This window comes from Drosophila suzukii, chromosome 2L (assembly GCF_043229965.1).
Source record: "Drosophila suzukii chromosome 2L, CBGP_Dsuzu_IsoJpt1.0, whole genome shotgun sequence".
Taxonomy (NCBI): Eukaryota; Metazoa; Arthropoda; class Insecta; order Diptera; family Drosophilidae; genus Drosophila; species Drosophila suzukii.
Window position 1 is genome coordinate 20,817,254 of NC_092080.1, and position 20,650 is coordinate 20,837,903.

At 37.9% G+C, this 20,650-nt stretch overlaps 2 protein-coding genes across 2 annotated transcripts; both read left to right on the forward strand.

Moving 5' to 3' along the window:
• Positions 1-2,985: 2,985 nt before the first annotated feature.
• On the forward strand, positions 2,986-3,707 carry LOC108018409 (C-type lectin 37Db-like). The gene is made up of 2 exons (XM_017086001.4): positions 2,986-3,172; positions 3,226-3,707. The coding sequence occupies exons 1-2, from the start codon at positions 3,035-3,037 to the stop codon at positions 3,646-3,648; spliced, it is 561 nt and encodes a 186-aa protein (XP_016941490.4). The 5' UTR covers positions 2,986-3,034; the 3' UTR covers positions 3,649-3,707.
• Positions 3,708-16,217: 12,510 nt separating this feature from the next.
• Positions 16,218-20,089, forward strand: LOC108009552 (phospholipase A1). Its single transcript, XM_017074010.4, has 6 exons — positions 16,218-16,419; positions 16,595-16,736; positions 18,829-18,977; positions 19,045-19,479; positions 19,695-19,899; positions 19,959-20,089. The coding sequence occupies exons 1-6, from the start codon at positions 16,374-16,376 to the stop codon at positions 20,020-20,022; spliced, it is 1,041 nt and encodes a 346-aa protein (XP_016929499.3). The 5' UTR covers positions 16,218-16,373; the 3' UTR covers positions 20,023-20,089.
• The last annotated feature ends 561 nt before the right edge of the window (positions 20,090-20,650 follow it).

Genomic DNA, 20,650 nt, shown 5'->3' on the forward strand with positions numbered 1-20,650 from the left:
AGCCTAGAAGTGTGCTCTACTCGGAGCATATGCAAAAAGTTTGCTGCCAAAACTTTGCCACTTGCCAGTGAATTTTTTCCTTCAGACCCAAAAAGTTGACAGATTTGCAGCGGAAAATTAACAAGTTCCGTGCGGAAAACATATTTCTTTTTTTTGAATAAACTTCACCCTCACAAAATCGAGTTAAGAAGTCAGAGAAAGTATAAAATGCTAAAAATGTGCTAAAAACTATGTTCACGGAAGAGTTTCATGGGTGTGTTTTCCTCTTTTTTTTTGAAGCAGCTGTTTTCCGACCAAGTCTACCAAAACTTAAAAAGTCGTAGAAGTCGCCGGCAGTTTTGTGCTGTCGAATTTTTATGCCCTTCTGGCAAACCCGAATTTCCGGATCTGATCGCTCAACAGCCTAGAAACAGAGTTTGTTGGAAATTAAGTTTACTCGATGAGTACTTCCAGTTGTTTGCACTGCAGAAGCATATTTTCCTCGATGTTGTGGTCTCTTGCAGGAAGTCAAGAATAACATTTTTGTATTTCGTAGCATGTATTTCTTTGTAAATAAAATATAATTGGTTTCATGTTTCTTTTATGAAAAAATAATCTAAAAACTATTTTACCATTTCTACCAATTTGTTTTAATTTGTTATAAAATGTCTTCTTAAAATTGTCTATTCTCAGAGTTTTAAATTCTGTTTGCCTTTACTTCTATTTATAAAAATACATCTGATTAATGTGTATTTTTATGCCCTTTAAAATACCTATTAAAATAGAAAATAACTAAAAAATATTTATTTATTCTCAGAATTTCTGGCAATCTGCACCTACTGCAGTTCCTAATCTGCCCATCTAAATTCTCGTCGTGTTCAGGACACACGCTCAGCTGGTGATTGCCTCGACCCAATTATCAGTTGTGATTTGAAACGAAGGCAATCAGATAAATTTTTTATTTAAGCATCTGGAATGTGCTCATGGCCAGAGCAACCGGCAATTGACCCCAATAAATTCGACCCGTAAAACAAGACCACAGCCGGCAGAGCAAAGGTCACATGGGTGGCAACCTTTTTGGAGCCTTAAAACGCCTGTTGATTTATGCAAAAGGGGATTAGCAGGGCCATCCGAGTGGGGATAAACACAACCTAACCACAGACATAACATTTCAAGTTGCCTTCCGAGCCGGAAGACCGTCTCGTAATTTCTGCCAGTCGTCGGCACTTTTAAGCCTGAATACTTTTTGAGCCGGCATAAAATAAGACAAATGAGCTAATTTCACTGGCGGAAAGGATAACAGGATCGGGCCATCGCCTTGGCCATAATAAATCGCGCACAAATGTGATATTTATATGCGTTTTTTTATACAGACATAAGCGCAAACAGCGCTCCGTTGCCACTCGCCATAAATCTATTGCCGCATTATTACTCATACGCACTGTAGACGCCGTCTACCCTAATATATCAAGGCATTACCATGGCTGTTATTCTTCTTTCTTCTCCATTGGCATGCTGTGCCCTTTCATTCGAATAAATTTACATTTATCTCGTGCATTTCCAAGGGGGGAAAAGGTTAAGCCATTCAAAAATCTTGAAAAAGAGTGTGTTCGGGATTTAGCCAAAGATGTTCCACAGAATACATATTTTCACTAATTGCTGTAGTCTACCCTTTGGTGGGTAATCCATAAGTAGAATCCAAATTGTACGCAGCTTGTTCTGCTCAGTAACTAGCAGTTTAAAGTTAAACTACATTTGAAAACCCCGAGCAGAGCCAAGAGCCCTCTCCAAATCCCTATTCTGGGTGCCGTGTAGCGTGACTTGGGATTTATGAACTCCATTTCGCATGTTCGCCATTGTAAAGATTAATTGCCACAGCTCCGTACCGCTTCCCAGTGCGGCTTGTTGTTATCATTCAGCAGCAGGCCATGTCGGTGGCTGGAGCTTTTTGTTGGCCAACTGACAGGGTGGAGCAGCAGTGAAGAGCTGCAGAGGAATAGGGCGATAGGAGCGACATCGACATGCTGAGAGCTATGTGCCAAACTAAAAGTCCAAACCAGCATTGCGAACGCACTGGCGAGGGCCATTGTCGAGCGGGCAAACTTTGATTGAGAAAAACTTGTTGAAGAAATGCACTGCGGGAAATATTGTCAAATTCTATTAACAATGGGTATTTTTTTTAATTTTCAAAAATGAAATAAAAAAAGGATTTTATTTACTCATGTGTATATATGTTGTACAACGTGTAAAGCTCTTTTATTAACATTTTTTCTATATCTGATAGTCTCTTGGAAGCTAACATCGATATGCCAAGGATTATAGCCCTTGCAGCTTAAACCAAATGCATTTCAAGCGGAAACGCTTCCAACACTAGTTTGTAATCTGGTGCTAAAGATGATAAGATGTTAAGTGAAAACTCTAAAAAATGATCAATGATATAAAAAACGTACTGAACTCCCCCTCCACTGAATGCATATTTTAAATTCCTCTTCATAATGATTTAATTGAACCAACTTTTGGCTCTTCCAGTTTCCGGATATTTCTGGCGTTGTTGATATAATTTCGAAGCGCATTATATCCAATTAAATGAACCATAATCCTTCAGCAGGCCAATGCAGCAGGCTTTACCGTCATAAAAGTTCAACTCCTTTCATTATTCTACTTAAACTTTGATGGGGCTTTTGGTTTTTGTTTGTGCTGCTGATGTTGTTGCGAGGCTTTACTGTATTTTAATTGGCTTTTTATTTATATGAACCGAGAGCCGAGTTCCCTCCTCGAGATTGGCACAATAAATGTACTTCCGGTTCCAATTGCGAGAGGGCTGAAAATAATCTAGACCGTCTGCCGCAAATGCGGGAAATAAACTTTTTAAAAATAGCAAACATGGGCCAAGTTTGCAGGATTCCCCCTTGATAACGCTAACCGACGTTACTCATAATGATTATCACTGAAGATATTTTAAATTATATAGCCATTGCTCGATTGTAGATTAGATATGATAACAATTCGACTATGCAGACCCCAGAAGACAAGTGAAAGTGTTTAGTTTTTGACCATGTCTGGCACAGGGAACACTTTATTTTCCCTTTGTGCTGCCTTGATATTTTCTCTAGCTCGGGCCGAATTGAAAGCAAGATGTCCCTCTGGCTTCACTTTCATAGGAGAAAAATGCTATCATGTATCCTATGAAAAGGTTAGTCAATTTCTAATTTAAAGAAAAAGTTTTAACAGTCTATTAACCTTTAGGCCAACTGGTTCAATGCCGATCGCAAGTGCTATAATTTAAACTCCACCCTGGTTGTTTTCGACAACGAAAGGGATATGCAGCTTCTGACAGCCACTCTTCAAGTACTGGGCCTACCATTTTCCAACAGCTGGAAGGACTCGATTTGGACAGGACTTTCATGCCTGGGAATGGGTAATTGTAGTGCCTTTGTTCAGAATCGAGATGGCGCAGCCGTTGCGTATACGCCTTGGTCTCCAAATCAACCGAATAATCTCTTGGCCAAAGACTGTGTGGGCTATGCGAATTACAATGGCTTTGGATACCACAATATCGAGTGCAGCCTGTACGAGTTTCCCTTTGTGTGTCAAGCCAAAAGATTGGAAACAGACAGCTATTTGTGTTTAAAGAAAGAACAATTCTTAGAGGTTGATGTAATTGTGTAAAACAACTATACGTTATGTTCTAGAATAATAAAAACTCGAATAAAAATTAAGAAATTTAACAACTTAACTTTTTCCCAAACTATTCCGGCGTCTCCTTTTACCCCAGACAATAAATCGGTGGAAAGTCATAAACAAAACAGGCTAAGCCGATAAAAAATGTGTTGACTTTATGGCCAAAAGGGGCAAACCCGCAACAGGCTAGATATCATAAGTCATTTTTTTCCGAAATTTATGGGATTTATCGAGGCGGTTGCAAATTGGCAAAAGTTAGGAAACCGAATAGCAGGAGGGGAACATGCTCATTAAAAAGTGCTGTTTTTCTTGGTGCTTAAAGTTTAAAGGTACTTTTTGGGAAAACTTTCGCGTACCAAAGAAAAGTTAGTTGGAGTCGGAAAAAAGAGTTTCATTGCAGAGCAAACAAATGACATTCGAGCACAAAGCGAAACAAAACTCCAAGTCAGGCTAGCAAATACAAATCACCCTTTGTCCCCAGGAAACACAGAACTCATTTAGAGGAATTACAATTACAATTGCAGTGGCAGGCGACTAACACCTGTGTCAACATTTGCTGACCGGCCATCTTCCTCCCCGGAGATTGGCGTGTCCCAAGCCTGGACAATCAATCATCCAGCCTGATTCCCATCTAAGTCCATGCCAAGCGTTAGCCCCCAGAGGTTCCCAAGCCCACCTGACTTGGTGGGTGAGCAGCCAACAGCCAACAATTAATAAATTGAGTTTAATTAAATAGGAGTCGGCACCTCTTTTGCAGCCAAAGTACAAAAGTCTGGCCTTTTTCCCGGCAGATGCAAATCATTTTAATGCGATTAATTAATATGAGGCGAGGCGAAACTTTTCCAGCTTCCTCAAAGAAAAGCGAAAAGCACACAAGTTGGAAATCATATTTGCCGCCGCCCTATTCTGCTAATGGGGCAAAGTGAGCACACACACATTCTCTGTGAGAGGCTGGCAAATTGAGTGCTAATTAAATTAAAAACGGAGTAAAAATAGTTTTGCAAAAGTCAGATCCCCATCTCCGGTTCTTCAGAAGATGGCTTCCCGTACTCCTCCCGCTCCACTTTGGTTTCTTCTTGTCGTGTAAATGAGCTCCAACTTGCTGTGCAAATAACGCGTGTAGTTAAGTTTCCAAAGTGGGTACAAGGAAAAGTGCCAGGCTGAAACTATCAGGGAAAACGCACGTGCACATTGAGAAATTTCAGGACCTTACAGGTTTTTTCGAGTTCTGTTATTAAAATTTTTTGATAAATTGTCACAATTAATGTATACTTATATTTGTAATTAATTCCATTTAATTGAGGTACGAAAATAGCCACCAGTCGTTTCAATTTTAGATATAAAGTAAGATAATAATTTATAATTAGATAAAAGCTTACCAGCTTTGTAAAAGAGGAGTTAAACTTCCTAATCTTAATTTTAATTAGAAATTAAATTTTAATCAAAAACAAATTTTGTAAATTAACCCCAATTCTCCAACAAATGTTTATAAAATATTGTTTATAAAATATCACTTTTATTACAAAGAAACAATTTTCTTTCTCAGGCTTTTGAATTTTTCTACTAAGCCTATGTACTCCAAACTCAATTTTTCTCGCAGTGTCTCTTGAGCCATTCAAATCCGTAACCAAGGAAAAACAATTTCGAATTAAGTATGCGCATATGTTTGTGCAAATGGCAAGCAACTTAAAAAACCAAAGTAAAAAAAGGAACAGGACAAGGCAGAACAAACCCGAAAAACAAGCTGAGGCAGCAGACCCTGTCCTTAAATCCTTTTCTACCCCCTCGGCGCTTTCCTTTCCCCAGAATCTAACCGCAAGGACCACGGAGGCGGAGTGATTGCAAACAGGATGAAAATGCAGCTGGCAAGACGAAAGCCAACAAACTGAAACGCTTGAGTCGAGTGAGATGCGGAGGATGAGCGGCGAAGGGCAGCCGGAAACGGAAGTGCAAGGAGCTGCGCAAGAAGAAGCAGATGCAGCTGAGCCAAGGAGTCAGGCTAATGCTGCTGAGGCGCTCCTCCAACCGCTACTACACAAAAACCAAAAAATTATAAACAGGAGTACAAGATTAGTACTCAGTTTTTAAAGTAAACAACTTTGTAGGTATTTATAATTTATAATATTTTAATAATAAATAAATTAACATTGGAACAAACACTTGTTTGTTTAAAATTTCTATTCATATGTACTTTTTGTCTTAACTGTTAAAAATTTGGACTGTCTATATTTAGTGATCATAACAAATAGATTGATTTTGATTACGGGCAATTAAATTGAAAATTATATGTTTATTCTTTCTGTGTTTCACCGTTTCAGCTTCTGGGTTTGTTTTTGCCTCAAGCACGCTCGAGATGCAAAGTAAATGCAAAACCACAGCAAATTATGTCGAGGGGGTCGGAATCTGTTGGGTGATGTCTGCTGGCGCGATAAGGACGAGGATCCAAAGGCGAGGGAACTTGGGACCTCCGGCGGAGCCTCTCAAGTGATTTTCCTTGAGTGGAGTGGAGTCTTGAGCAGGTGTCTGTTTAACCATTATGTTTAGTTGCAGGCAATTTGTTCTTTCCCGTGTTGCCAAGGTAAACTATTTTTTCTTCGCCACTCCTCAAAATTTCGACAAGAGCCTTCGGGCTAAACTACACTGTGCTAGTAGGTTCTTACAGGCTGTTCTGCTGCTCCTCACAAAAATTTAATTTTTTTTATAAATATGAACAAAAAATGTTTGATTTTAATTATTCAAAAAATTGATGATCTTAATTTTTTAAAAAAGAAAAGCAGATTAAAAATATTTTTTAATATTTTAAAATAAATCTTTTTAATAAATTTAAAAACGGTCTACCACCTTTAAACAGAACTCATGTTGGGCAGTGTTTTTCTTATTTTCGAGAGCATTTCCCAAAGTGCATTGCAGGAGGAGATTAAGTTGCAGGAGGCTAAAAGAACTTTATTAAAATAGCACAAACAGAACGGGAGCCATTGCTCACAGCTCATCATGGAGCGTGAAGAGCCCAGATCCTTGAATGTGAACGGAGGTGGGCCGGATTCCTTCGTCTTTAGTTTCTGGTGCAAGACCTGACTGCGGAACTCCTCGAGGAAACGTTTGAGCCTGCCCAATATCCCTGATATGTAGATATCGGAGAACAGAGGGAATGGATACACGAACTGCAGCGAATCGATGGCAATGAAGGGTAGATCTGCTTTTGCACATATGGTAAACTGAATGCCCGAACTGAATACGGCCGCAAGTTAAAGTGAACTTTCAACTCCGTCATCTGAATTTCCCCAATCGACTGGAAGTCCTTCACGGATGAAATATCATCTGGCAAGAAAATGCAACAACAAAGGCAGTCGCTGTCCGATAAGTTCTCCTACGTTCTTAAAGTTACCCTAGTAATAAAAACTATACAGGATTTAGTTTTATAGACTCTAAAAGTCATTCCTCGATATGATATTATATGGTACAAGTTGAAAAATTTTGAAGCCAGGATGATCAGGATCTTCTTTTGGTATCAATAATGTTCTGTTATTTTGACATATTGCAGAACGACAATATCACAGTGTAGGGTTGGGAAGTCATCGATAATGTGCACCATCGATATTATCAATAATATCAATACTATCGAAATCATAGAAAAGAAACAATAAATTACAAGCATAAAATTTTTTGTAATTTCATTCATAAACAAAGTTCAATGCTGAACATCTAGGGATAATAAAACCATTCCATTTAAAAACCCCATAATAAAAAAAAAAATTTCATTGAGCATTGTTAAAAAAAGGAAGAAAGGACTAGCTTAGATGGGTATGTACTGACCTTAATTTAATAATCTTAATATAGTCCAACAAAATGTTATTCCTAACCAAAATGTTTAGCTTACCTTTAAATTGTGCTGGAGTATTTATGAAAGTGAATTATGAAATGAAGCAAGTGTCATAAAGTCGAACCTTACTTTATTATATAGACATTTAGTTATACATTTGGTGTTTATTAACAAAGTAGGTACTATTTGCCAAATAGTATTTGGTATTACTTAAGATAACTTTCGCATCACTGATCGTGGTAAATAAAACCGTTTAACCATTTAAGGCATTCCAATTTACCAATTGCAGGCTCATAACTTGAAAACGGCAAGGCGAAATGCCAACAGCTTTGCAGGCATTAAAGGGTTAAGTGTCGACATATCGAGCAGGGAAAATGTCTAACGAAAATAAACAAGAGTTGGCTCACTCTTCGGTAATCGTTTGGGCCGGGTGCAAAAGGGCTAAGCAAATATTTGCAGCGGCAACTTCGCAAATGAGCTTCAGCCCAAAAGACAGAGGACGATGACGATGAGGAGTTGTCGTTGCGTTGTCGCCAGGATTTCAAAAGGACCTCAGCTCTGGCGGAAACGGAAACAACAACTTTCCCGCTCTCCAGGAGCAGGATGGAAGGATGGATGTAAGGACGGGTTGGGTTGGATTCTCCGGTGGAAGGACGCCTGTCGTGGCTGCCATTTAATGACATTTTTGCGCCCATTTGAGCTTCCGGGCCTGATGTCTGCTGTCGATTTCTGCAATAATTTACTTAAGAAAAGTCTAAATATGTTTTCCAGGACCTGGCATCTCCATCTTGTGGCTCGGCAATTGTTTATTGCGTTTATCTGTCCGTCTGGAGGCGATAAAATGTTGTGAAAACCCAGCGACAATATCCAATAAATCGTTGTTCTTCCAGGGGGATGGCGTCCTGACCTTCGCAACTCAGTTCGGTTTTTGCTATTCCGTGTTTGTTTGTATTTGCCTCGCTTTGTCTGCTCCCTGGCTTTTTTCAAAGGGTTTAATTGTCCTTTTTGTTCGCCTTTGTTGACATAGGTGGCCTGGAGATGAGGCTGTGTGGAATAAAAGACTTCCCCATATGCCCTGCCGTATTATGAATGGCTTTGTATTTTTGGGGGTAGGCCAACAAAAGTGTTAATTAACTTGTATAAATCAGTGGCCAATAGACTTGTGGAAAGGTCCGAAGGTCGTAAATTCAAGTTGAGTTAGATTGAAATGGGATCGAGAGGGTTCATCCCAGACCTAATTGAGGTAAAAGGGTAAAATGCTTTAAGTTAGCCCAATGGAAGCTAGACAAATCCAATAAATAATTTAAATTTTAATGTCCTCTGATTTATTTAGTTATTCTTTCTCGCAAATCCTTCTGCCATTTTTTATCAATATCCTTTGGTAATGTACATTTTCAATATCAGCAGTCACTCTTAATCTCAGCATCCTCTTGCCACCTTTCCTGCTTTGGCCAATTGCAGTCACTTCCATAAACCATTCCTGGATAGCCAATAAATCCGCAAACTGTAAATCTCAATAATGCGAGGCGGAGCCATTAAAAGTCAATGGAAGCTGAGCGGAAAAAGAGCTTGTCAAAGCATCCGCATAATTCAGCCGAGACATTTCACGCCATCTCCACGGCATCTGCACCACCCAAGTCACCCAACCACCCACTGCACCACCCACACCACCCAGCAACCACTGAACTGAGGCTGAGCTCATAATTCTCGCGTTTCCTGACATCAGATTGAATTTGCGCAATGAACGCTAAATGCATTTTGGCGCCAAAACGATTTGTTGCGCGTACTTTGGCGCAATGCGAATGCGAATGCGAAAATTTATGAGACTTTGTAATGCAATTCATAAGCTACGCGCTGCACTTTTCCAAAAGTTGCAATTTATTGTTGAGCCAAGTGGCCAGCAAGAACAAACAAATTGCCAATGCAATGCATTCGATATTGCCGCGCAAGAACTGCTTTATATGTTAATCCAAATGTTATTCGCAATAAAATGGAAATGCTCGCTTTTGCGGCATCACAAACAGGATAAAACGCAATGCTGGCTATAGACCAAAGTCGATAAAAAAAATTGTTCAGTTCCTTAAATAAATATTTTAGCACGCTTAAAGAAATTAATCATCTATTTGAAAAGTAATAGATAAATATATAATATATTTAATTGTTACATCCTATTTAAAAAATATATTATTTAAAATTTCCTATTAGAGAATTATAGTATATTGGGTAGTTAAGAATTTGTTACCCATTTTGTATAATTTTACATTACCCATTAATTGTATTGTTCCTTTCATGTAGTTAACACAACAAAGCTGCTTATCTGAATAAATAGAGCAAATGAAAAGCTTTCCTAGGCAGCTACTTATAAATTTGAGTTCATGTGATGCAAATTGCCAGGATCCATCCTTTCAGGCAGGCTCTATGCTTTTAGCCCGACTCTCTCCTGTGTGCCAAGTGTACTGTGACAAGTTTAATTATTGCCGTACTCCACCCAGTGCCGCCGTACTTGGGGTTTGTTTGCGCAGTCATTTAGCCAGTCCGTCATTCAGTCAGTCTGTCATCCAGTCGGTCTGCCAATGTTGACAGCATCGCCGTCGCTTAACGCCTCACTTGGCAGCTCCAGCGGGAGTCTGAGTATTAAAACAATTTTGTTAATTAAGTAGGAAAAATTGTTAGTTTATTTACTCGTCAACTTTGCCAGTGCCAAACACCTCACACACTCTCCCTCCCATTCCCTATGGATACTTTTGCCGTAGCAGCTAAGTTCCAGAGTTTGCTCAAAAATTCTCAAGTGCACAATTAATTAGTAAAGTTGGGCCAAAGCAAAAGCCGAAGCAAAAACAAAGCACATCGCAATATTCCACTCTTTCTCCATTTTCCCGGAATTTATGGCCCATTTTGATTAGACTCGCTGAAAAGCATCGCAAGTTTGCACAAGTTCTAAAACTATCTGTAAGTAGGCAAAGCTTTTCCGATTATTTTCCAAGGAGTTTGTTGGGGGTAGGCAAGAAATGAAAATTGATTGGGACTTGCATAAGTAATGAACCGATTCTGTGGAATTCTATTCTTGATTTCGTCCTTCGGAGGAAGCTTATACAATAGCTCCAAGAGTAAATTAAATTGAAATGGGAATAAGCCATGAGTTGAATAAAAATGAGGGGGAGGTTTAGAGCAGGCAATAAATAGAAAAGTACCAATTATTTTAAAAATTAAATCATCATGTCTTGAATCTTGAACTATGGTGCTACATATATTGATAAAATGTGATTCTAAATAATGATATGAAGGATAGGTTCTTGAAACATTATATTTTGGCACCTTTCTAAAAATAGTAGATTTTTATGATAGCTATACATCATTATTATACACTTGCAGAGGGTGTACCGACCCTTGGAACAGCTTAAAAGCTAGTAATATGAAATTTTGCAAATCGTATTACTTGATATGTACCCATATCTATTAAGGGGTACATAGGGTGAAATAGGTACAAATATGATGTTTTCCAAATTGTTGCCTATATTTTGTTCTTAAATGTTTTTATTTATCTTATCTTATCTTTTAGTGACAATTTAACTGATAAAATCGGCATAATCGGCAAGCAATCTTTATTGTTCATGCTATGTTGTTGCCGAGATATAAACCTGTTATAAAATTAAGGTCAAGAAATCTACTTTATCCATTAGCCACATATACTTTCGACGAATAATAAATCACCAAAATGTAAAACTAGTTGGAAATGTTTTTTTGGAAACTTATTTATTTGAGATCCTTCAGAAAACTAGAAATACCCATCACGAATTTAAATACTTTGGTGGATGTTGTCCAAAAAGCTCGTTTAGCTGGTAAAGTAACTGGATGAGCTTTCTGTTAACAACATTTAGTACGTGACTCAACCATGAACTGCTTGCTCAGTTACCCCATCCTTAAAAATTAATTTAAAATTTAAAATTCAATTTTTTTATAAAATTTAGTTTTTAAATAAATTTTGATGCAAAAAGTTTCTTCAAAGAAAAATAATAGTAACTGATGATTTTTGAAAAATTCTTTTTGCAGTTACTATTATTTTTGTTTGAAGAAACTTTTTGCATCAACAAATTTAAGTTATCAAGACGAGGAAAAAAGTTTAAAAAGTAGATTTTGACACATATTCGTCCTCTTTAATAAGTACTGAATGGGTTAAGAAAAGTATTGCATCATTCAAATGGCATTTACATTACCTTTCCATTGATGCCAAAGTTAACAAGAAGTAAGTTTAAATTATGAGTATAATTAACTTTTGTTTTGTGAAAATACTTTTGACCACCCCTGTACATCAGATGTGAAAGTAAGGAATAATTTTTGGAAGAAATGTATTTTGTAAATCTAAGAGTACACATTTTTCTTCTATCAAAAATATATTTTTTCAGTTTTAGAATAGAATGCAAAAATGCACTCATTTTAAGAATATTATGAGTGCTTGCCGCATAATCTTACTCATTAATTTGCACCAATGTTTTTCCCATTCTGAATATCTTTTTGAAGCTTCCCGCCGACGTTATGCCCCATAACTTATCAAGTTTTATGAGAAATTTATACTGCATACAAAAAAGAAATACAAATGAGCGAAATAAGCCAAAATTGGTCATGCTCAACTAAAAACGTGTGTGTTATTTTCAAAGGAAAAAAGGAAAATTATTTAATTTGTAAACTGATTGATTGCTTACTGAAATGATATGGAATTTAAGCATACAATGTTTCCTTTTAATTTGGGCCTTTAATTGCAACACATTTCGTTGGTGTTGAAAATTAGACAATTAGGAAGATTCCGATCATAATTGGAATAATAACTTTATGTCCCAAGGCAATAGTATACGGATAAGATCGGGGTGTGAATTATAACAAGGTAACGACAATCCGGAAAATTGTTATGCAACTTATTCTTCGCCAACCTCAACCAGATGAATGAACAATTCAAAACATTACATCAATTGCCGCGGATTGGCTGAGACCTTCAACCATGAAAAGCAATTGAAAAAACAAGTAGAAAAAAGGCATGCGAAATAACAGATACCCTATTTCATTAAAAATAACAGAGACCGATAAACAAAATAAATGCATCGAGTTACAAAACAAACAAAAAATGTATAAGACAACATTTAAAATAAATAAATTAGAAATTAACAATGCAAATTTGAGAGGCATTATTTTAACCATTTAAAATCAAATAGCAAACCGGGAGCTATTTCTTAGCCACCTTGTATAGAGTAGTTACCTGCAACATCAACAGATGGAAACAGTTGCTGTGACTTAAGTTTTTCTCCTCTCTGCTCTGCGGTTGCCTTTTATTTTCATTTGCATTACAATTTCCTTTCCTTTGAATGGCTTTACTATATCAAAAACCCATGAAAAACGTTTTTGTGCCTCCCGTTGACTTTAGCCCCGTTTTGCGGTGCTTTAGGCCAACGAGCTCATTACTTTCAATTAGATGCATTAGCCGCAGACCCCATATTGTTTACTTTCGTTTGGGAAAATCGCTGTCTGCCGGTAGAAAAGGCGTTTGATGTCACTTTGGGCCTGGTCCCGTGTTTTCCGCAACTGAGATCTGTTTCCCTCTTGTTTTTAGAATTAATTGCTACCGCTTTTGCTGTCAACTCTTTTTATTAGGTGTAGGGAAATAATTTGGGGTCCCTTTTAAGTTGGACTCAAAGGTGAGGTTCACTGCCCTGCACATCTTTGACAACTAAGATGTAGTTGGAAATTAAGCCTAACTCTCTTCAAATCTATATGATCGCTTCATATTCATTGTAAACTCTTTAACACGAATGTCAGTAATGGATGATCTATTAAAATGTGAAAGAAAATGAAAACAGTGGCGTGATAGCGTCTAACTTTGTTAAGATCAATGCCATAACTTTTAGCCACTGTTCAATATGTTTCCCAATTTATTTCTCTGCTATCTATAGGTAAGCTTTTTTAATCATTTTTATTCTTTATTGCTCTGGACAATGCTGGAGCCTGCAGGTGTCCAAATGTGGTAAGCAACAGGCGTTTATAACGATACAGACATTTGCGAAACCCAATCACATCGGTAAACAATATGATAATACACCCCACGAAATGGCTCTCATTAAATGGTAATTGAAAGGAAATGGGTATTATAAGTATACATTTTGGTGGTTACACAAAATGTACCAAAATTTTCCTTTTCAAAGTGTATGAGAAGGATAAAAAATATCTTTATAATCTGATTTTTTATATCATCTGCGGCTATTTTTATACTTATTTTCATATCTAACCATATTATAGTATTTGTAGTATATACTAGAACTTATTTATAATTCTAAGTATTAGATATTCACTGCCTTTTTGGCCACAGAACATTGAGAATGGCTTATTTCTTGTACCATTCATAATTTTTTTTTGGATTTCGAATGCTAAATGAATGCTAATCCTTTTAGTCTTTACCTGGCTAAAATGTGTTAGCTCTCTAGTTTTTTTCAGTGCACCCGGCCATATGGAAATCGGGGCTTTGGTTACACGCAACTTCTGTGCACACGAGACCGAAATATGAAAACAACCGCCTGGCAGCTCCCCACAAAGCAATGTCACCCAACCCGCAGATGGCGCCGGGTCGTTCGTGAGTGTCAATTTTCGGCGATTTTCATTCGTTTTCCATTTTCCTCTGCGGATGCAGCTTTTAAAAGCTCTTGGCTCCGCAGTTTGGCAGAAGGCGTTGCCAATGGCTCATTCAATTAAACGGCTTCCATTTAACCCGATGTGCTCGCTCCTACGTGATACCAATTTATATGCAGAGATCATTTGGCCAAAATGTTGACCGGCATTATCGTACTGCTCTTATCGCTACTTTCCCTGGATTCGCTCACGAACGCGTGTAAGTGAAAAGATCGCGTTGTCGATTAGGATTGTGAAATGTGTGCTGAGTTGGTTTCTTTCTACAGCCAAATATCATAGAGATGCACTGCAGTTCTTGTTGCGCAATGGAAATTTCGACTTGAATCCACTTAACTGCCACATTTTACTGTGGGAAACGTGTCCCAAGCGATATATTAACTACCAGCTGTTTACAAGGTGGGTAGAGTGAAAAATGTGAAAGTGCGAAAAATATAAACTTCTAGTTGTCAAATTAAGAATACTTAAGTTATTACCTGTGCTAAAACTAGTGCCCTTGTGTTTAAACCACCCTGACTACTCAGTAGAAGGGTTACTAGAAGAGAAGTACTTTCCTATCACAGGATAGGTAAATTTTTAAGACTATACGATAGACCTTTAAGTACCTGCTTGGGTTCATAAAGTTAGAAGAATATATTAAATACTTATAAAAATAACCATAAGTACTAAAACATGATTACCATCTGAGTTTCGGATATAAACAAAACACTGAAATAAGATACACTTTTGAAGTGATCCAAAACTTTTTTAAGCGCAGCTTCAGTGCGTTTATTGTAAGACCATTTTTATTTATTTTATTTATTTATTCCGTTAAAATTGATTTTATTTTAAAATATTAGCAAGCTCGCCACGCAAGCGTAGACAAACATTCCAATCTTTCACTTTTCTGCGATCAGATTGGGCTGATAAATGGTCGCAGTATATTCCTGATTTGGGACCTTTCCTTTTTCCTGGCCTTGAACCATCTACCCAGGGCAATATGAAAGGCTAGCCACTCACCAGAAAGATGCAGATATGATAATATATCACTATCGCTTGGCAAAAACAAATGACTTAAGCAACAAACTGGGCAATTGTCGACGGAGGAAATTATAAGAATTTGCATTCAATGCGAATGTTATGTAAATAATAAAGATATGAATTACAAACCGCAGACACCATGAAGAAGGCAACGGCATTGAGTTTGAAAACGAAACCGAAAGCACCCATTTTCCACTGAAAACTCATAATCAAAATCAGTGCAGCGTTGCGTGTGCCGTGAATTTTCATTTCATAGTCGTCGCCAGGCAGACACAACAGCAACAACAGCAGCAGTTGCAGCAACAATGAAGGCAACACAGCAGCAACATCAGTAACAACAGCAACATTATTCATTTATTAGCCAAAGTCGTTCACGTTTTAAGTCGGAGCTAAGCAAAGTCAAGGCAACAGGCGGTGGGCTGAGCAATTCTATGGCCAGTTTTTGCTGCTGCTGCTGCTGCTGCTGCTAATGTTGCCGCTTTTGGTGTTGCTGCTACCGCTGCAATTGCTGCTGCCTCTGCAGGCGACGACTGCATTTTCCTTGGTCGCGCCTTTCGCGCTTTGGCGGCGCATTTGCAGTAGACAGCGCGAATCTGCAAGACGTGGTGCGGATTGCTCGTGAAAAAATCAAAATTGCTAATTTCCATGCAAAGGATTACGATGACATCGCTCGGCAAAACCAAATGGATACCAATTAAAAAAACATGTGATCGCAGTGCAAGTTGTCAATCGGAACGGAAAAGCGGAGTGGAATCTGGTTTAAACATACGAAATATGTGAAAGGCAATTAAAATCAGCAAGAGGAAAATAACTCAATAATTAAAAACTTATGCGTCGAAATATAAATTCCACAACTGTTTAATTATTTCGGTGACAAGTAACTAAAAAATATATTCATTTGGCAAAAATATAACGTATCGGAAATTAAAAGAAAAATAGAAAGCTTAAATTATACTGATGGAAAATAACAAAAGCCAAATGTCAAACAAAATTTCAAAAATTATATAGTAAAACAATTATAAAGAAAACCTTTCTTCAACTGTGAAATTATTTGCATATCAAATGATAGTTATGAAAACCTAACCTTTGGAAAATCGTCATTGCTTTTAACTTAAGTGTATGTGCACTGAATTGTGTCATTAGGAAACTTATTTAATTTTCTACGTAAATAAAAATAAAAGCTACAAACTGTGAAATTCAAACAAAAATGAAACATCTCGTCGTGCTTTGCTTATTTTCACTCTTTGCCAAAGGTATACAAAAAAATATTTTGGGATTATTTTAAAAAAAAATGTGTTGGTCAAGTTAAAACATAATTCAAAGAATGTTTAAAATTCTTGGAAAAAAAAACATAAATTTTTCAATATTGATAAATCATACGTCGGAATAAGGTCAAAGAACTAAAGACCCCACCAAATACAATTGCAGATGCACAAACATTGCTGTTAAGCAAAACGGATTGGAAGAATCTGCGCAACAGTGGGGCCTTGGACCTGAATGTATTGCGTTGCTTCTTGCGCGACAAAAACTTCTGCCCCAGTCCACATATCGATCACCGACTGTACGCTCCGTAAGTTTAATCGGATTCTGCAAGTTTCTCTTTGTAGAACTTGAATTCAAAACCCACAAATCAACAAAATAAATGTCATTCTGAAGTAAAAGCCTGTTTTAGAAGTGATTCATTTTATAAATACCTAATAATTTAAAAAAAGGCAGTTTGTTGCTGGCTAAAGATGAAAAAAGAATTTAAATTACTGCATTTCTGATATGCCCTATTAAAATGATCCCAGAATGCTGAAAGATTTATTCATTTTAGCTTTAGAATTTTGCTGTCCTTTATAGGATGTGCAATGCACCCTGTGCATCCCTCTGTTTCCGTCCCAATTAAAGATAGATTTTTTTCTCTGTGCAATAAGTTTGCCAGCTTATGATGATGTCTTGTGCTAGCCGCTGGGCGGGGGAGAAAGTTCCTCAGGTGTTAGGCAACTGGAATTGCTCACTCGGTTAGTGTGTCAACCGCCGAAACACTTGTCGCACTGGACTTGTGCAACCACAAGGATATTGGCTGGCAGAGACCGAAAAATAAGAGTGCAATTAATGGGCGGCAACCCGTTTCTCGAAGCCAACCACTGACCCACTAAGGATGAGATACTTTTGCCGAAGAAGGCCTGCTTTTTCCACACTGACCGCCAGCAATGACATCAATTGAAATGTCCAATTGACCAATAAAGTGTCTTACAAACGACTCCTTGGTAGTTGCCCAACTTGTCTGGGCAAGATCACCCCCATCTCCGAAGACGAGACAAAGTCACAACTGGAGAAGTCCATTTTGGGAAAGCAGCCAGGTAGTTGCTGTGGTAACATTGAACGCGGAGGGGATTACATGATGGCCAGCGTTTAAGAGACTGCTGATTGATGGTTGTATAACTGCAAAAAATTACCGGACTGACACCTCCGTTCTTGGAAATCAAAAGAAAGGCCTACAAATATTTATCTTGTTAAAGACTTCTGGGAAGAATTCTGAGAGCAATTGCTGATAACTGTTTGGATTTTCTATGGCTCAAGAAGGCAACATTTCCTGTTCTTGACATATTTGTTATTTATTGTTCGGTTTAGTGTTTTCTTACTTTTTCTCCTAACTTCAAATTGTATGACCTCAAAATGTTCGACGAAATGACCTTATAATGATTAAGTCATTTATTAAGTATTTTTTATGCTAGGTAACATTTTAAATGGAATTCTTTAAAACTTTTTGAGGAATTGAAATTAATGTCTAGTGGGGTTGTGAGAGCGGCGTCCTGTTCGTCGTTGAAGGCAATAGAGTCAACCCTAATTAACACAATTATCTGAAAGATTAATGTTATATTGGAAATTATTTGTTCCTGATAAAGGCCCTGTCTTATTTACAAAGCTGTTGAGGCACTTGTTATGATCGACAATTGATAGCGTTCAGACCCAAAACCAAAGTTAAGAGAACACATATGAAGAGCACTTGATTGGCCACGTTCTGGCTTCCGATCACTTGCCGCACGAGAGGTTTCTCCGGTTTTAAACACACAAGGAATGAAGCTTGTTCCGTTTAAACAGAAAGCATTTACCAACAAAACAGAGATAACTGCAAACCATTATCGCCTTTTAGTACGGGTCATATCAGCAGTGAGATATTTAAAGACAATAGCAACACTGTGTAACACCCAAAAATAAACTTTTTAATAGAGTTATTAAAAGATATGTGTGATTGCCAATAATTTCATACGAAATTGCTCAAATAATATGCTAAATAAATTTAAAAAAGGGAAAGGAATAGACAAAACCAAATAGTTGTGCATGGCCTTGATTTTAAAGAAGTTTCAAGTCAAACATTTTCTTGCATATAAATGGGGCTTAAAACAGCAGGTTTTTATCCATTTTCTTCAAATTTATTCAGATTTGAGATCAGCCCACCGAAATCTATAAAATAATATATTTTTCCTTTAAAAAAAACCAAATATTGTAGCACAATTATTAACTTATAATTATAATTATAATTTTATTAAAATACTAAATCCTATGTTGTTTATATGATTGTAATTAATTTTTAAGATTAGTAATAAGTAATTTTTTATTTTATTATAAACTACTTGATTGTAAGGTTATATTGATATCTGATTACGATTTTCCAGCAATGGGCCGCGGCGTGGAACTCCGTTAAATGTCAAGAACCCGTTGAGTTTATATAAAGGCGGTTTTAGTAAGAGCCGCGAAACAGTTTTTATTATTCACGGTTTTAATGGAACCGCCATCGACATTCACCTGCAATTTCTCAGGGATGGTGAGTTGAATGATGATTGCTTCAGTTTCAGAACACCTAATACTGTATCTATGTAACCCTATCTCAGCATACTTATCCCGCGACTTTAATGTCATCACCGTGGACTGGCGACCCTTGACCCGATATCCGTGCTACCTCCACTCGCTGATCAACACCAGGCTCACGGCGCAGTGCACCGCCCAGATCTACGCCTTTCTGACCCACTACGGAGCTGTTCGGGAGCGGATCACGTGCGTGGGCCACTCCCTGGGCGCCCACATCTGCGGCATGATCAGCAACCACTTGACGCGAAAGCAGTACCGCATCATCGGGCTAGATCCCGCCCGACCTCTGATAGAGCGCAACAAGAGCAACACCTTCCGGCTGACGATCGACGACGCCAGTGTCATCCAGGTGATCCACACCAATGCAGGATTCCTGGGGCAGGAAGACAACACCGGGCACCTCAACTACTGCGTCAACGGAGGACGCATCCAGCCCTTCTGCAAGGGGAATCCCATCAGTAAGAGTTATTGTATAGTAATATTACTAGATATTATAAAGTAATATAATATAGAGTATAGTAATATTGTTACCATAAGAGATATGTGATTAAACGTACCGCTATAACTTTCCGATACTACTCGTATCATACGACTGTTCAATGACAATATTCTTAAGTATTTAAATTAGTCCCTTGAAACTAATTATGTAATATTCATGTTCTTTATTTAACAGGAAGGTCCCGCTGCTCTCATTTTCTGAGCATCTGCTACTTGGCCACGGCCACCTTCAAGCACAAGAAGTTCATGGGGGTTCCTTGTCCCAACGGCTGCCTGAATCTCAGTGGATCAAAGAGACTGCCCGTCAGCGGAAAAGTTAATCCCTTCGAGTTCGTCTCGCTGTTGAGGGAGTACCACATGGGTAACGACGCCCCCGATGAGTAAGTTTTCCCAAAAACCCCTAGTCAAATATTCCTGACCTGAAACCCTGCGTTTTCAGCGCCCGAGGCTGCATTTGCATAGATGTGCCGTATGCCAAGCACTGCCCCTTCACGGACGCGTAGCAGCTGGTCTTCAGTAGGTCGTAATTCTCTAATAGAACTGTTGATAATAAATTTTAAAGAAATTATAGCTTGTGTCTTTCGCCAGAAGGGTTACTTTTAATGCCAGCTGCCAAGATTCGTTATCATTATAGGAGAGTACTAACTCGAAGAAGTGGCTTCTTTCAAGTATAACCACACTATTAACTATTTGCAAAACAGAGTGGTATAATCCTTGGCTGGCCCAGAGACATAGGGTTATGAATTGTATAAAATGATCTGATTGCATAAATCCCTTTTATTTTATTCTTTTACAGAAATGCATTCAAAAACAGTTCCCGCCAAATATTCCTCCGATATTTTCGTCTAAGATACCACGCAGTACTCGCTTTTGCACTGTTATCGTGGTACCCATAGACCTCTTCTTTTTGAAGTTGGGTTGGTTGGCCAACCAGTCCGCGAAGATCATATTGTTCAAAACGGTTCATATCACCAGTATGATAAATATATTTATGTTGGATTCAGCAGGGTGCGACGCCCAATCTAACGCTCACAATCGTCCATAACGCTAAACTCGTCTACTACTTACATTTTAGAATATCAAATATCGAATCAAATATACGACTAATATACTCTACGAATTACGGGTAAA

Bases quoted from the DNA above. Each gene is read 5' to 3' on its own strand.
- LOC108018409 (XM_017086001.4), top strand. From the start codon at position 3,035: ATGTCTGGCACAGGGAACACTTTATTTTCCCTTTGTGCTGCCTTGATA. The intron at 3,173-3,225 runs GTTAGTCAATTT...ATTAACCTTTAG, and splicing joins ATCATGTATCCTATGAAAAG to GCCAACTGGTTCAATGCCGA.
- LOC108009552 (XM_017074010.4), top strand. From the start codon at position 16,374: ATGAAACATCTCGTCGTGCTTTGCTTATTTTCACTCTTTGCCAAAG. The intron at 16,420-16,594 runs GTATACAAAAAA...ATACAATTGCAG, and splicing joins ATTTTCACTCTTTGCCAAAG to ATGCACAAACATTGCTGTTA. The intron at 18,978-19,044 runs GTGAGTTGAATG...ACCCTATCTCAG, and splicing joins CCTGCAATTTCTCAGGGATG to CATACTTATCCCGCGACTTT.